The following is a 16,308-nucleotide window of genomic DNA, read 5'->3' as shown; positions in this document are numbered from 1 at the left end:
ATTTCCTCCACCCCCAGTTTTCAAATGGAGAGCCCCCCCCCCCCATCTTACAACATTTCCCATTTTCGCCACAAAGGGCGCACCATCGGCCGATCGAAGTGCAACTCCTCATGCGAGGCGAGTATTTTCCTGAATTTCCTTCCCTCAAAGATAATTTTCACAAAAAATATGTTAGCTATGACTCTATACAGTATTTGGGTCGACTTTCGTATCACACAATCGCCCCGATAGCGCAGCATGTTGCACAGACAATAAAACCGCCAAGCCGGAAGTTGAATATGACAGAACCCCACACCCTTCCCGTGGCTTTCGTTGCGTATGGAAGTTATTTTCACGAGTGATGCGGTGTATCCTGCGGCCGTACTTTCACGAGCGAAGCGATTGACTGAGTCTTGATTACCGGTTAAAATGTTGCTCTTTTGGCGTTGGTATTTTTTATTTGGAACTGAGTAACGCCGCAACGTCGCCAGCAGAAACCTGCTATCTCGATGCTTATGGTTGCGGCTGCATAGTAATCGCTCGCTGATTTTACTGCTGGTGGATCTTCTGAGAGCCTTTCAAGGTTTATAAAACTCAGTTTCCAGGTGGTCAACATACATTAAGTTCTCCCAATCGTAGTATTCCATGTGATGTACACCTGACATGCCAAAAATGTTGTTGAACGATTTGAACTGGATAGAAATAGCAGACGAAAATGTGTTTACAAAATAAAAATAGTTCGGTAGCCAATGAAAATACCATGTTCATTTGCATATCGACCGTGAAAATACCGAAAACATTATTGCATGGGTGATATGCAAATTAGTTTGGGCCAAAATAAGTGACTGCCTAAAAGTACCGTTACTGTTGTTCAAATTTCATTTCACTCGGCAAGTATATTCATGTACCCCAAGGGGAAAATAGCATACTTCTAAATATTGTTTATTTCGAAAAACTGTACTCCTGAAGGGAATACTTTGTTTGCTCTCAGACCTCATTTGCATATGGGTTGTGGAAATACCGATTTTGATTTCAGGGACGAATCAAAATAAACTGCAGGACATATGTAATAATGAATTTTATTGTTCCGGTGTAAAAGAGTAGGTTACATCGGGTGTTTGCAACAATAAAGAGTTTTTGTTAACAAGACAATATTTTGAAAATAACTTGAATGAATGTACTTAAAATTCACAAATAAATGAATATGTATGTATAAAAAAAAATTATTAAAGAAATCTAATCTCTAATTTTGGTCACAGCTAAAATAAAGTTTGATATCTCTTGTTGAACTAATTTATCTGGATGTGAAAGTAAATATGTGAAACAAGAAATGTTATTGTCAGCCGGGACTTTAATTTTATGTAACAGTTGAGATCTCTGCTGTTCATATTTTTGACAATCTAAAAGGAAATGAATCTCATCTTCAATGCAGTTATTACAAAATTGACAAAGTCTGTTATTTATTGGTACTTTAGCTAAACTATGATCGCTAACCCTGATTTTAGTGAACATTTTTCTATCTTCACCATTCAAATTAAGTAAATAAGGCTCCAAATTATACTTTGTTTTAAATTTTGAATATGTTCTGAGTTTAGAATTTTCATTTGATATAGCAGTTCTCCACTTGTTCACATACCTGCTTTGTAAATTTGATTGTAAAATTTTACAAATTGTTTGTGTTTTGAGGATTTTTCTTTTCAGAAGAAAATCTAATGATGCTTCCTGTAATATGGTTTTAAGATTAATGAACCAACTACTATTTGATATAGATGACTTTTTCTGTTCATAGAATGCTTGTTTAGTTAGATTATCATCTGGTAATTCTACGATATGCAATATTTTATTATTTGTTTTTTGATGTCAAGTAAAAGAGGATATTGCCCCAATTCTGCTCTTGCTGCTAGATTACATGAGGTCCTGTTAATCTGCAAGATTTGCTTACAAAATTTCAAATGAATTTTTTCTATCGTGTTTTTTTCCCATTTGTTGTTGTTGATAAAACTTTGTCCCCATACCTCTGATCCATATAGAAGGATGGGTTTTATAAAAACGTTAAATAAATGTAAAGATAGTTTAATATTTTTATTATCCCATAGTATTTTGTTCATAGCAAAAAGTGCTTTTCCAGCTTTCTCTGCTATATTGGCTGTTGCCTCATTGAAATTACCATTTGAACTGAAAATAATCCCTAAATAAATATACTGTTTATTACATTTAATGCAATGGTTGCCAATAGTAAAAAAAGTATCTTTTTTTGCAGTGGTGATTTATTGAAAATAACAATTTCGGTTTTAGATATGTTTATTTTAAGTTGCCAATTTGAGCAATATTGTTCAAGTTCATTCAAAGCTTGTTGAAGTCCATCTGATGTAGTGGAAATGAGAGCCATGTCATCTGCATATATTAATGAATTTACTGGTGTATTATTCAATGTTGGTGGTTCTGTGTTTGTTTTGTCAAGGCGGTCTTTAAAATCATTAATGAAAATATTAAATAATGTTGGACTAATTACACAGCCTTGTTTCATCCCTTTTGTAACATCAAAACTCTGGGTAATTAAATTTGATATTTTTATATGTGCTTTTTAGAGTACATATTTTTAATGAGACAGTAAACCCTTCCATTGATATTATGTTTAAGATGTTTGTAAAAAAGTCCTATTCTCCAAATTGAATCAAAAGCTTCAGCAAAATCAACAAAACATACAAAAAGTCTCTTTTTCTTACATAATTGTTTTGAAATTAGAGTTTTTAAGACAAAAATATGATCAATAGTACGATGTTTCTTTCTAAAAGCAGCTTGGTTATTATAGATTAGTTTGTTCTCTTCAATATAGTTATTAAGATGAGAATTTATTATGCTACAAAACAGTTTCCCAATACAACTAGAACGTAAGGGACCAGTCATTATTTGAAGGGCAGGGCAATTGATTTTTGAACTGGTACAGGGGGGGGGCCTTTAAAGTAGTATTGGCTGCGGATAAGGATTAATTAACCAGTCACATATTTGCATGCTAATACTGTTCTTGTTATCTTGAAATGAAAGTATAAAGAAACCATAACATTTTTGTCAACTAACTTTGGAATACAAGTACAAAAACACAATACCAGAATGGTAAACCTATAACCCAAGCAAAGGTGCAAATCTTATGATAAAAATAACCCACACCACAAACTATTAAGAGTACTTCAGGCCAAGGAAAAAAATGTGTAAGTAGGTAGGATTTATTTTGTTTTTTTGTTTTATTTTGAGAAGTTATCTGTCACAGACCCCCCCCCCACCAAGTTTTTTATCGTGAGGCATGTTTTGTTTATCACCAAACAGGATGAACAAAATGGGCAAAATAATTTGTCAATTTGATAAGAAAACATAGTTATAATTTGCATAAAATATAATATTCTTGATTATTTCTCAGGAGTTTGTGTGGTTATGAAAAAGGCGATAAATGTGAAATGCTTCAAAATAGGGCTCTTAGATTAGATTAGATTAGATTAGATTAGCTCAAATCCCAGCAATCATCCTTGTAACATGTAATATAAAATATGTAAAAATAAATAAAATGACAATATTTGTATTCTACCTTAAATGCAAGGTTATGTTATGTAATAGCCATGCTGTATTTTTATTTATTTGATCTTCTTTTAACTTACCTAGGTTCAATTTTATATGATTTGCATGAATTATCTAACACTGAGAACCAATGTTGCATTTTTGCTAGCCCAGTATTAGCAACTTTTATTGAGAATTAATGCCCAATAGAAGCAGAATTGGAGATTCAGTTGTAAAATCTTGAAGTTCACCCTCTGGTGACCACAAATGAAATGCTTTAAATCACACAAGTTATATTTTCCAAACCGACTCAATGTTTGTAGTGTACACCATGTTGACTTGATGTGATGAGATGGTGTATTAAGAGAAATCAAATAAATCCTGTGTTTCTCATAACTCAACTTTCTCATATTTTATACAACCAAGCTCCAAAATGTAATTTCTATGCAAATAGCCATGGTCAGTTAAGATACATTTTAAATTTTGCATGACATGAAATTAATGAGATGGTTCCATTGCATCAAAAGCATATGTATTTGAGTTGATAAAAATTAAATAAATTTGACAAAAAAAAATGTTTTATAGCACAATGCTGATTATTATATTTTGGTCTTTGAAAAAAAAAGGCATATCTGCCAAATTATTGCGAGTGGCCACATGAGACAGGTGGTCTTTTTACATAGGTTGCTAAGTTATGCCTTGAGACTGCCTAAAAGTGGTAACTACATAGTCAGGTGGTTTTTATATAGAGGTGGTAACTAGCGCAGGTTTGATTGTAACATATCATATTTAAGCATAGGTTTACCATAAAATTTTAACATATTAAAATATGTCTAATTTTATAGAGATGCCCTGTCCAGTTTCTGATTCCTGTTAACAACAATGTAATATCCACGTTTGTTTTGTTTATACAGTTTGACTAACGATGAATAAAGTTTGGCTGGTGTTTGTTTGTTTGCGACTTACACTAGTGTTATTGCCGCACAATGCTTATATACATCCAGACGAATTCTTCCAAAATTCAGAAATTGTTGCCGGTAAGTTTTACTCTTTAAATAAAGTTGAGTCTTCTATATTTGAAAAACGCAGGACAAATTTTACACCATGTGAATTAATTTTTGGTGTATTCAAAATGTTTATTTTTTCTTTCTGTCTGAAAATAGTTGAAATGTTTAATATAGTGAATTTAACAATCGGCTAAATAAGTGAAAATAAAACCCAGCAAATAAATAAGTCTCAGATTTGATTTTCTTGTATTTTTTGTGTACATTCAATTCTAAAAAAATTCATTGACCAATAAACTTATATATTTCTGCATATTTGAACTTTACTTGTATTCAGATCATTGTTTTCAACTACCGGTAATTAATAGATGACCATGGTCGTTTTATGTGTACCATATTATCTCTATTAGTAGTGCATGCTCTTAGGTAAATGACAGAAATGTCAAATAAAAATGTCAAAATAAGTCGTATTTTAATGTATGATAAATGTAATTTTTGGTTTATGTGCACTAGTTTGTGCTTTTAATTGAGCAAATATGGTATGTACCCTTCTCTGGTTATTTTAATTATATAGACAGAGGCAGGTGTATTTTAGGCATATGAATGTCAAGCAATAAGTTGCCGTACTGAAAAATGTCCTCTAATGTCTGTATCGAACACAATTAGCAAATTGACAATGACTCGTTTATTTTTCTATTTCATTTATTTATGCATTAGGTGATCTCTTTGATATCAATGTATATAGATCATGGGAATGGAAGAGTCAGCAGCCAATCAGAACATGTATATTCCCATATTTGACAAGTGGACCAGCATTTGTTCTACTCAAGGTGTTCCCACAATTGATATCATCATATACTCTCTATGTCATGCCAAGACTAGTCATGTTCTTATTTTCATTTATTTTTGACTATATTATGTACAAGCTATCACACTTATTGCATATAAATACAAAGTTGAGTTTGAATTTACTTTCTAGTTCCTATGTAATGCTTGTATTTTATACTAGACTGTTTTCAAACACATTGGAATCCCTACTTTTCTTTATACTTCTGTATGTAATACTGAAATCTACTTCGTCAATGCGACAACACACACACAAATCAGTAAGCCATTTCTACTTGTGCATATTTCATTTATCAGTTATCATTGTTATTGGTGTGTTTGTTCGTGTTACTTTCTTAAGTTTTGCTGTTTTCCCAGTGCTATACTGGTTATATCATATCAAGTTGAATTATAGTCTCCATACAGTATTGAAATGTATGATATCATTTATTCCCACTATTGTAATAGTTACTTTACTCTGCACAGTCATTGACTCTTTATATTATGGCTTTATTACATTTGAACATTTGTTTTCATTGAAAGGTTTAACACATCTTTTTTCATCTTCTGAGTTACTGAACCATTTCACAGTAACACCACTGAACTTTTTACAATATAATTTGGATGTATCAAATCTGTCTGAGCACACCCTTCATCCGTATATCACTCATATCTTAGTCAATACTCCATTGTTATTTCTACCATTATTATGGTCAATTCTAGTATTATTTTTCCAAAAATATAAAAAAATCCGAGACAATTTTAATGTATTTTTGATATCATCCATTGTGGTTCCACTCTTCATATTATCTTTAGCACCACATCAAGAGCCCAGATTTCTAATGCCATTACTTTGCCCATTTGTTTTGTTATTTTGTAAAATGGAGACACGTTTGTCACATGGATTCAAAGTATCCTGGATTGTTTGGAATCTTTTAGGTTCTCTTATGTTTGGTGTTGTTCATCAAGGTGGATTGCTACCGAGTATGATATACCTTGACAGTATTCAGCATTCATCACAAACAATGTGTCATTATATATTCTTTCACACATACATGCCACCAAGACATATTTTATCAGCCAGTCAAATTCAAAATTCCACCAATCAGATAACAGTACATGATTTAATGCATGGTGAAGATTTGCTATTATTTAATAAGTTAGACAGGCTTGTTCCACTTGATGATTCATTAGTGTATGTTGTGAGTCCATCAAGTTTACATCATTTGTTTTGTCACAAAAAAGGCATGTACAATTTTCAACTTATTTCCCAGTTTTATCCTCATCTCACTGTAGAAGACATACCAAATTACCACATGCCTGATAAATGCAATCAGGACGAGTCTGACATCTTTAATTTCATCAAGAAGTATTTTAGTATGAATGTATATAAGATTTCACTGGATTAGTATCAAACTATGTCTATGTCTTTGTAGAGACATAGTTGTCCTAACTGAAGTTCTGTGATCAGTTTCTGCTAATAACAGACTCACTCATCCAAATAATTAAAATCAATATGGCAGCAAGTAATGAATATGTCACATGATATTAATTGGGTCACACCATTGTTAAAAGTTGCTTTGAGAGGTGAAAAATTGTCTGGAAAATCTTCATGTCGTTGAGTTGTCTTCATAGCATAAATATTTTATTTACGGTTTGAGATGATCACAAAATTCATCTTCAAAGTTGCTTTCATTGGAGAAAATTGTCTGTATATGTATTGTTGAACAAGTATTTTTTTCAAAATGGAAAAGTTATCTATAGTAACTTTCACTGGTAAGAAAAATGTCTTTAGAAAGATGGGGGAAGTCAGGTGGTGGTTTTTTGGGGAAGATGGGAAAAATTAGTCTTTAAAATTGGAAAAATCATATTGGTAGATATGTAGAAAAGTTGTTAGCAAATTCCAAAAATAGTTAGTTGCTTTGATATACAAGAAATTTGACATGAAAGTTTTTAAAACTAGTTTGGAAAGATGGGATATCTTTCAGCATAGTTTTGATACTAAATTTGAGATGTGGAAAAGTAGTTTGCCACTGTTCTCACATTTGGTAAATATCTCGTACACTTTTCAAACTAAATTCAAAACTTTCAGATCAAACAACAAAATGTTATGGAATAATACAAACAAATCATGAATGTTAAAATAGACGTTTTGTGTGCCAATGATCAATTTCATATATATTTTTTTCACTCAAGTCAAACTGATTCATGTAATTTCATACGTCTTTGCTTTTGTCGATGCATGGATATTCAACATTTCATCATTAAAATAAATGATCACTTATTTACACAATGTTGGCTCTGGTTCATCATTCATTTAATTTAAATAAATATGTAACAATAAATTAATTTATAAAGACACTGGTATTTCAGTTGTCAAGAGATAAGCTACAATATTACAATAAAAGAGTCAATGATCATTGCAGTGGCTATCAAGTTTAACAAATATAATCTGTACAATGTTTAAGTATTATCAACACTATATATATAAATATGAAATAATAGAATGCTACTCCAAAAAAAAACAATATCGACACATTTACCACTATACAAATTAGCATATTCAGTTTCTTTTTGTTTTACAAAATATATTTACAAAACATAGTGCAACTATTACAACCTTGTCCATTGAGAACCTGGATTACATAACAAATGGATGGATAACAAATAAACGCTGCAATATCTTTTCTTTTCTTTGTATGGCAAAAGTGAGTAGAAAATCCCGAAACTATGCAAAAATACATTAAGCATTTTGCATGAAAAATACAGGCTAAAAATGTCATAATTACATAAAAAATTGTTACTCAAATAATACTACATGTACTGTATTAATCTTACCGTTCCTCATACAATAGAAGTTTCTAAAAATATAACAGTACAATAACATATCTAAGCAAAATACTAGTTAATGTATTCCTCAATTACATATACTGTATTAATTTCAATGTATATTATAAAATATTCATGCATGAAAAAAGTTCCCAAATATTGCAGTAATATATTTAAGCAAAATACTAGCCGGATTTGAAAAAGGCAGGAAACACTGCACTTGTCATATTGCATGTTGTCGATGTCTGCGTCAACTTTGGTGTATATGTACCTTGCGTAGACCTCACTTAGATTGTTCATTTCATAATGATATCTTCAAGTCTCTAATTTAGATAAATATAGTCAAGATTGCTTCGATATTAAACATACAGGTACCTTGGATGGATCTTCTATTGATTTGTGATATCTCTAATTTTGATGAATATTTTTGGTGAAAAGTGATATTTTTCGACTAAATGAAATATGCATTGCTAACAGCGGAACTATCTCAGCCGAGAGTCTGCTTGTTTTGTTTTATTCATAACAATATTTATCTAATTAACAGATCTTGCTAACACCTGAAACTCATTATCAGCAGTATAAATGTCTTCATTCTGTACACTTATTTCTAAGTCTAAAAATTTCAAATTTTACCCCATTAAATTATCTTTGTTGACATTTCATAGCGATTGATAAGATATCCAAATTTGAAGATGATCAGATAAAAATAGTTTGGATTACTTTAACCACAAGAAGAAGACAATTTTAAATAAAATTTATTGAATATCTTGAAAAATATACATAAAACTTGTACCATAATCAAACTCGACTGAGATCCCAAACTGAGTAATATCCTAGTTTGAAAGATAAACACTGCTTGAGTTATTGTAACCACAAGAAAAAAGAAAACAAATATTTTCACCTCATTTTTTCTATGATTATGCCGACAAGGTAAAAACAAAAGATTAAATATAATCCTGAATAACAATATGCATTAGAAAGTGTTATCTTTATACAAAATTTGGTTGAAGTCTGCCTGTTTAGTTGTGAGAAGTTGTTTCACAGAAACAGACAGATGTGGGACATACTATAAGCGTATATTTCATGCTCTGCATTAACAGGGTATAATACTAGCACAGTCTCTCTATCCCCGGTCTGGAAATGCTTCGCAGTCTATTGTCCCCTCAGGGCTGGTTGCGGGTAAATAGACCGTTCACACCTTGGACAATTAGCCACGAAGCTGAGCATACACTAACTTAAGCATTGCAATCACATACTGCAAACAGAACAGGACATATTACCGTGATTTATCAAAATATGAACATCCGAGAGAAAAACTAACCACATCACCAAAAGGTAAATGTACATATCTATTCACATTGAAAAGATTATTATAAGTGAACGCAGCTTTCTTACTATAAAAGGGGCCAACCCGCTGACAACGTGTTGAGTAAATCCAGTAAATCAAAAACAAAATTTCTGGCTGTGCTAAGAATTGATACAGCAGGATGTTATTCTTAGTGACATGATGTCACCAGCATTGTAAACTACATTCCAAATATATGCTTGGAAACAAAAATAATGACACGAAAATTCAAATGGCAATGAATCAACGAGAGGCCATCTTTATATTTAACGGAAAAAGTGATGCCTAAATATGATACGTATACTGTATATAATATAATAAAACAAGCACAATGAACCAATCCGCCAACTACAACTAGGTTTAAGCTATACAATAAACGAAAAAACATTGATCTTTCTAAAACACATGACGAATAGAAAAGGCCAACCGGTGAAGGTTGTTAGAAGTGTTCAAAGTTGTGATCCCTGAGTAAACATGTTCTTGTTGCTATATGAAACTTTGTTACTTATTTACCAGAATTACACCTATTAAATTTATTTTTGCTTGATTAAAATGTAAAAGATTCAAAAATTTCTAAGCTATCTACAGTAAAAAGAAGGTTTTCATTTCAGATTTCAGGCATTGAGCAGGACCGAAAATCTATGGCTGTTTTCTACAATTTTCTACAATACAGTGATATTAATTTAGTTCAGTTGCATCCATCATGGTGTTACAATACAGCGATATTAATTTAGTTCAGTTGCATCCATCATGGTGTTACAATTCAGTGATATTAATTTAGTTCAGTTGCATCCATCATGGTGTTACAATTCAGTGATATTAATTTAGTTCAGTTGCATCCATCATGGTGTTACAATTCAGTGATATTAATTTAGTTCAGTTGCATCCATCATGGTGTTACAATTCAGTGATATTAATTTAGTTTAGTTGCATCCATCATGGTGTTACAATACAGCGATATTGTCTTTGGTGTTGACCTGTTTAGCTGCAGTTATCATGGCACTGAATTTAGATTCAGTATTTGCTTGCAGCACTGATGGTTTATCAAATTCAACAACCTATAGATGGAAAGACAGAAGTAAAAATGCTTAGTGCTCATACAGCATTATTATAATAAGTTTTATAATTTCACTGCTTCGGTCACAGCATTATCTAGAGCTATACAGATGTGTCCTGAATGTCAATGATTTAGATTATGATATAAAGTTATCAAAATAAAGTTACACCAACTTATTGAAGGATGACTTAAAGAATTGGTCAAACTTATGGGCACCAGTCAGCCATATTTGAATGGATTCTATGTATGAATCATACTATGAAGTGATATACAGCTGTGCTTGTAAATGAGTTTACCTTGCCATCTTGCATCACCATTACTCTATCAGAAGATAAGACTGTATTCAATCTGTGAGCTATAGTTAATATTGTACAATCCTTGAATGCATCTTGTATCGTCTTTTGTATTAGACTGTCTGTTTCCGTATCAATAGCTGCTGTAGCTTCATCCAACATTAATATCTATGCAAAGAATGAGATGTAAATATTACACATATCATTCCACTATAATACATACATGAACAGACAATTGATATGTCACAGCTAAGGGTACTTATGACTATTTAACACATTGGTAACTAAAGCCCCTTCTTCATCTTCGCCAGCCAAGGAATGTTTGTTTCGGGTCATCCCTCCAAACTAACCCTTGGCAGATTGAACCACTACAATGTGTATTTAATATTCGCCCAAGCCATTCAGCTATCGCAGTTTTTCAAATAACAAGTCATTGAAAATGACAAAGTCCTTGTTACATTTTTGAAAGTTCTCTTTGTACTTGTCATATTAAAACAGGGGGGGGGGGGGGGTGTTATGAGTGTGTCCTTTGAAACTTGATTCCCAAATGGCATGTACAACAGATTGTTAGTTTTACATCAAATTCGAACACGTGTTAATTGCATGACGACCCTTCCGGTTTAAGACAAAGCAAAGGAAAACATAGATCACAAGTAAAAGTAAAACAAATTGAGGTGCACTATGTTATTGCACTTGCTAAAATTGTTTAAAGTATGTTTGAGAAAATGCAAGTCTGAGGATGGGAATGAAGTACTAAAATTACATTACCATACATTTCATGAATATGAATGCTTGTTGCCATGGTGTCCTACAATAAATATTTACATGAGGCTTACAATGTTAACATATGTGTAATGACCGAATTTGAGATTCTGGGATAGGGTATACAGCAATTGCAACTCTTCGTAATTATATTCATTTGTTAGTTCTGGATTAAAGTGGCCAATAGACCCTTTCTACAAGTCAAGCACCCTCTTATGTTGAATAATATGCCGAAGGCAGTGTCTTCAAATTGGCAGTTTTAATAAATATCAGTTCAAAATAATGTGTTGAATAAGAGTAAGCTAGGCATAGGCCCGATTCAAAAATGTCTAAGCATGTCCAACTTATCACATTTTAAACAAACAAGATGGCTGCCAGTCCGCCATATTTGATCAAATTGCAAATTTAATTGACATGTACATGTATCCATTTATGACATGCTAAATTTTTGATCTGATTATGGAACAAACTGACATGTATGATGTATGATATATGTGTCAAATACGAATGATAATGGTACATAAATCTTGGAAACATAGTAGTAAGGCCAAAAGGTCAGATGGCTGTCAATTAGCCATCCTTGATCCAATTGCGGAAAGAATTGTCATAGACATGTATCATAACATGTATAATCTATGTACCAAATTTGAATGAAAACAGACAAAGCATGTCCAAAATAAGACATTTTCAAAAAACAAGATGGCTGCCAGTTGACCATTTTGAATCGAATCGCTAAACCACTGCATGTGCATATTTCCCACATAAAGTACTAAGCACATACAAAGAATGAACAAAATCGGTCCAAAGGATTCTGAAATATGAATCTTGACGCACACACAGACAGACAGAGTCCGAATTATAGGTCCTCGTTTTCGAACTTCGTTTGAACAGGAATTAAAAAACCTCACCAATTACCCAAACCATGCAATTGAGGCATTACTAGCTGAAAAATTTTAGTTTGTTGCAATGAGGACAGGGAGTGGCAAATCACGAAAATTGTGCAACAGTTCAACTCTTGAATGATCAGTCGAGTATAGATTCTGAGACTTTATTTCAGAGTTAACAGTTTCATTACTTTGTTAAAACATGGTTAAATATTTGTTACTTTGCTGACCAAGTATGACATAAACAGCCTGCAACGTTGGCAAACAAAATTGTGGAAAACAGGAAGAAAAATGCAGCACCGATTTCCAATCAAACTTGGTCATTAGTTTAACATACAAGACATGACATGTCATGTCATGTCATAGCCCCCGCTCAGAAAAAAATTTAAAAACTTATATTGAACTTAGTTTGTGTCAGAGTGAATTAATTCATTATGAGCTGTATTAAAATTCAATTTTAGGGGGTGGGGTAAAAATATATTTATTTGGCTTTTCTGAGACAATTTATAACTTGTTAAACATATAATGCAATGTGCACTTGTAAACAATTATTACCTGTCCCTGTACCAACTTTGAACAAAACTGTATGACACGCATCTGAGAAAAAGCTGTTAACAGCTAGAAAAAGCTTGTTTTTTTTTAGATTTTTGAGGGAAAAATGGCCTCCAAGTCGTAAAACTTTATCCAATCAAACAGGTCATGAATGACAATCCTTGGTGTACATTACCTGTGTCAACAAGTTTACTTCCCATGTACTTCATGTACAGATCTACATGTAGTTTGTGGCCCTGAATTAGTTTCAATATCTCTAAATAAGGACAAGAGTACTTCTCATATGATAATGATACAAATAAAGTGCAAGAATCCAGAAAAATATTATCAAGTTTTTATTATTATACATTAATTACATTAACAAATCGTGTGAAATTGAACTTTTATGTACAGAGAAACACATATTTATGCTTTGGTTGACAGCACTTCTCAAAAAAAAAAAGACGACCTGCAAAACTTTATACAATTGTCAGACATGCAGCGAATAGTATGCTTTTGTAATATATGCAGTTTCAGTGGCTTTGCTTTCCGAGAAAAAAATTCTGGCTCTGCACCTGAAAAAAAACAAAAAAACATTTAGTCAAAAGTAAGTAGAGGTTGTAGTATATATGCTCCCATTAGCTGTTAAATTTAATTAAAAAAGATATTTGTGTACTGTGTTTTCAGTACGAAAACATATTACTTAATATATTTATACCAGCCAGAAAGAAATTGCAAGTTTTCACTGAGCAATTAGGAATATACATGGACAACAATTGATGCATGTGTAGCAATATACTGTTTGAAAGGCTGCAAGATGTAATGAAGTAGCAAACCAATCACTACTCGAGTCTGACTGGCTGGGAAACTGCACGATACATACAAAAATGTATGCAGATGATAGATGAGCAGCTCCACCAAATATAAAAAAATTCTTTCCATAGTTATGACTCTAATGTGATCGTACAAGTTTATTGTGATTCTATATGTGTTTGTAATATTATTTAGCTTTATTTAGCATTCTGTTTAGTTGGTTAACTTTACTGTATCTTAATGTAGTTTATTTTATTTTTATACGACCATAGAACAACTCACTGTAGTTTGTTTTAATGTTGAATAAAAATTAAATCAGTCACTGTATAGTGGTGACGTATTGCGCGAAATTGTTGCAAGGACAATACTTTTCTCGATTTGCGTGTTGTCGTGCGTCGATAAAAAATGCATGGAATGGTCGGCAGTATCGATCAAGTTCATCTAGTGTGACATTCGTGGCTGGCGACAAGATGCCGTATAATCGTTTAAATAGACGTCAAGGAGGAGTGAAAGGCCATAATTTGGTGCTACAATAGACGTCATGAAATGTTGGAAAATTACAGTCAATCAAAAAAAACTGTTCACATGACAACAAAAAATATTCACTATATTTATTATGCATTATTTTTTTGTTGGTAGCAAATGATCACGGTACGGTAGCTTACTTGTTTTCGAAGTGTTGTAATTGTTGATTAGTACTCAGTAGTGATTATATTAACGTACAAAAAATAAATTCGTTGAATTGTTATGAAGTGCAAGTAAAATTCAACTTAGTTTTATCGTAAGCAAATGTTTTCGGTTACATGTTAACGCTCGATGAGACAATATCCGCCATGTTATCCATGCCCACGACGCGTGTTTATTGACCAGATAGGTCAAGTCGCTAATCAACCAATCAAAATGCTGGATGGTGCCCATGTGCTCAAATTACCATAAAGCATTTAAATATGACAGTTCAGCGACCTCATGGTGAAAGCAACACAAAAGACCAGATTTACCGATGTTTTAGTGCGATCTTTTAGCTTCGTTTCTTATGGGGAAAAAGGCATGATTTTTTTAATCCGATTTAGAAAAATAAACGTACCGTCCCAAATAAAAATGTGCCGGGTGGAATTTTTCTGTGGAAAAAATAAACGTACCGGTACGTTTATATTGGGACATTTAGCGTTGTGGGCAAGCTCTCCTGAGTAGCGACATATTTTTAACTTCGCCTATTGCGTGATCAGTGGATTACGTAAATAAACCAACACTTTCAATGAGTACATGCCGACCCAACTGAACTTGTTTATGGCTGTTTATGAACAGTGAGGACGCATCTCATAGAACAATAGCTGTGGAAATCATAAACAAATGTAAATGTTGCGGAAATCAAGCATGGCGATAATGATTTTGAGCGAGGCAGAGTCTGGCAAGCATCTCAGAGCAGCATTGCGCCGACACCACCACGACGTTTGAATCCCGGTGAGAGCACTGCAAACCTCTTAAGTCACGAGGTAAACTTTCAATTTACACAATACATAATCAGTTCCTACAACCATAATAAAAAGGCAGTTTTTCTGGCGAAACTCTCGACAGGTTAGCAATAGTTTCTCACGATCACCAAACCCGAGACACAAACGATAATACAAAGTGTATAAATACCATAACAAGCACAGTTTCTTACCTTTGAAATTGACGAGACACAATTTTGTCCATAGAAGCGTTGCGCAAATAAAGATACAATTCCGGGATACAATATCCTCACAAAATTGACTGATTTCCACCGAGACGAGAACTGCGTAAGCGTCATCAAAACTCGGATTAAACTCGGGTAATTTCGGGAAAAGTCGGATTTTGAAGGAAAAACACAGTGAAACTTTGAAGAATCGAAAAAATAACTTGATGTGCACCATAGCACCATCAATTTCTGTCTCTGTACCAACTCTGAACTGAATTGGATCACACATGTGTGAGAAAAAGCTGGTAACATGAAAATGTGCACACACATTGCAGACACGACCCAAATTAATACCCCCTGCCTGGATCGCAGATCCGGCGGGGGCTAAAAATACAGTGATCCCGCATGGGTTGGTGGAGTCTGCAATAAGTCTGCACCAACAAACTGTGCGATTCAAACTGAAGGAAGTATACAAGGTTTACATGTATCATACATGTATGCACTATGTATTTATTGTAATTGTAAGACAACTCTAACTGTTCCTACATAAAGCTATGCATATAAGCTTTTTTCAGACATACCTTACTATTCCTAAGTAAAGCCCTCGCCATGCATATAAGTTGTCTTTCTCCTACTGAGAAGTTTTCACCATTCTCGATGACTGGACTTTCGAGTTGATTATCCAAATTACTAATTGTTGACTTCATATAGGTCTTCTCCAAAGATTCCCATAATTCTTGATCCGTGTATTGATTTAATGGATCTAAATTATAACTGGGA

General features: G+C 33.0%; 2 protein-coding genes and 1 long non-coding RNA gene across 3 annotated transcripts in view; 1 reads left to right on the top strand and 2 right to left on the bottom strand.

The window, feature by feature from the left end:
* The first annotated feature begins 70 nt into the window (after nucleotides 1–70).
* On the top strand, nucleotides 71–7,650 carry LOC100373049 (GPI alpha-1,2-mannosyltransferase 4-like). The gene is made up of 3 exons (XM_006811186.3): nucleotides 71–117; nucleotides 4,443–4,565; nucleotides 5,250–7,650. Exons 2-3 carry the CDS (start codon nucleotides 4,454–4,456, stop codon nucleotides 6,764–6,766), a joined length of 1,629 nt encoding a protein of 542 aa, XP_006811249.2. The 5' UTR covers nucleotides 71–117; nucleotides 4,443–4,453; the 3' UTR covers nucleotides 6,767–7,650.
* Nucleotides 7,651–7,657: 7 nt separating this feature from the next.
* The window catches only part of LOC100372901 (ATP-binding cassette sub-family C member 5-like), a 62,405-nt gene continuing 53,754 nt past the window's right edge, over nucleotides 7,658–16,308 (bottom strand). The window contains exons 22-24 of the mRNA XM_085498658.1: nucleotides 16,110–16,302; nucleotides 10,885–11,049; nucleotides 7,658–10,589 (exon numbers count right to left, since the gene is read on the bottom strand). Coding sequence (XP_085354784.1) covers nucleotides 10,476–10,589; nucleotides 10,885–11,049; nucleotides 16,110–16,302 — 472 coding nt within the window. The 3' untranslated portion in view covers nucleotides 7,658–10,475. The remainder of the gene's footprint in view (nucleotides 10,590–10,884; nucleotides 11,050–16,109; nucleotides 16,303–16,308) is intronic.
* Nucleotides 13,392–15,759, bottom strand: LOC144359202 (uncharacterized). The gene is made up of 2 exons (XR_014929527.1): nucleotides 15,535–15,759; nucleotides 13,392–13,633 (listed from the first exon to the last, which is right to left on the bottom strand). It is a non-coding gene; the product is annotated as an uncharacterized LOC144359202 (long non-coding RNA).

Source organism: Saccoglossus kowalevskii, chromosome 1 (genome assembly GCF_978046115.1).
Source record: "Saccoglossus kowalevskii chromosome 1, keSacKowa6.1, whole genome shotgun sequence".
Classification (NCBI taxonomy): Eukaryota; Metazoa; Hemichordata; class Enteropneusta; family Harrimaniidae; genus Saccoglossus; species Saccoglossus kowalevskii.
The sequence above is the reverse complement of the archived record's forward strand: the minus strand, read 5'-3'. Positions and strand labels throughout refer to the sequence as shown.

What these genes read in the sequence shown, in the direction of transcription:
- LOC100373049 (XM_006811186.3), top strand. Translation starts at nt 4,454, where the DNA reads ATGAATAAAGTTTGGCTGGTGTTTGTTTGTTTGCGACTTACACTAGTG. An exon ending in AAATTCAGAAATTGTTGCCG is followed by an intron (nt 4,566 to 5,249) that starts GTAAGTTTTACT and finishes TTTATGCATTAG; the next exon opens with GTGATCTCTTTGATATCAAT.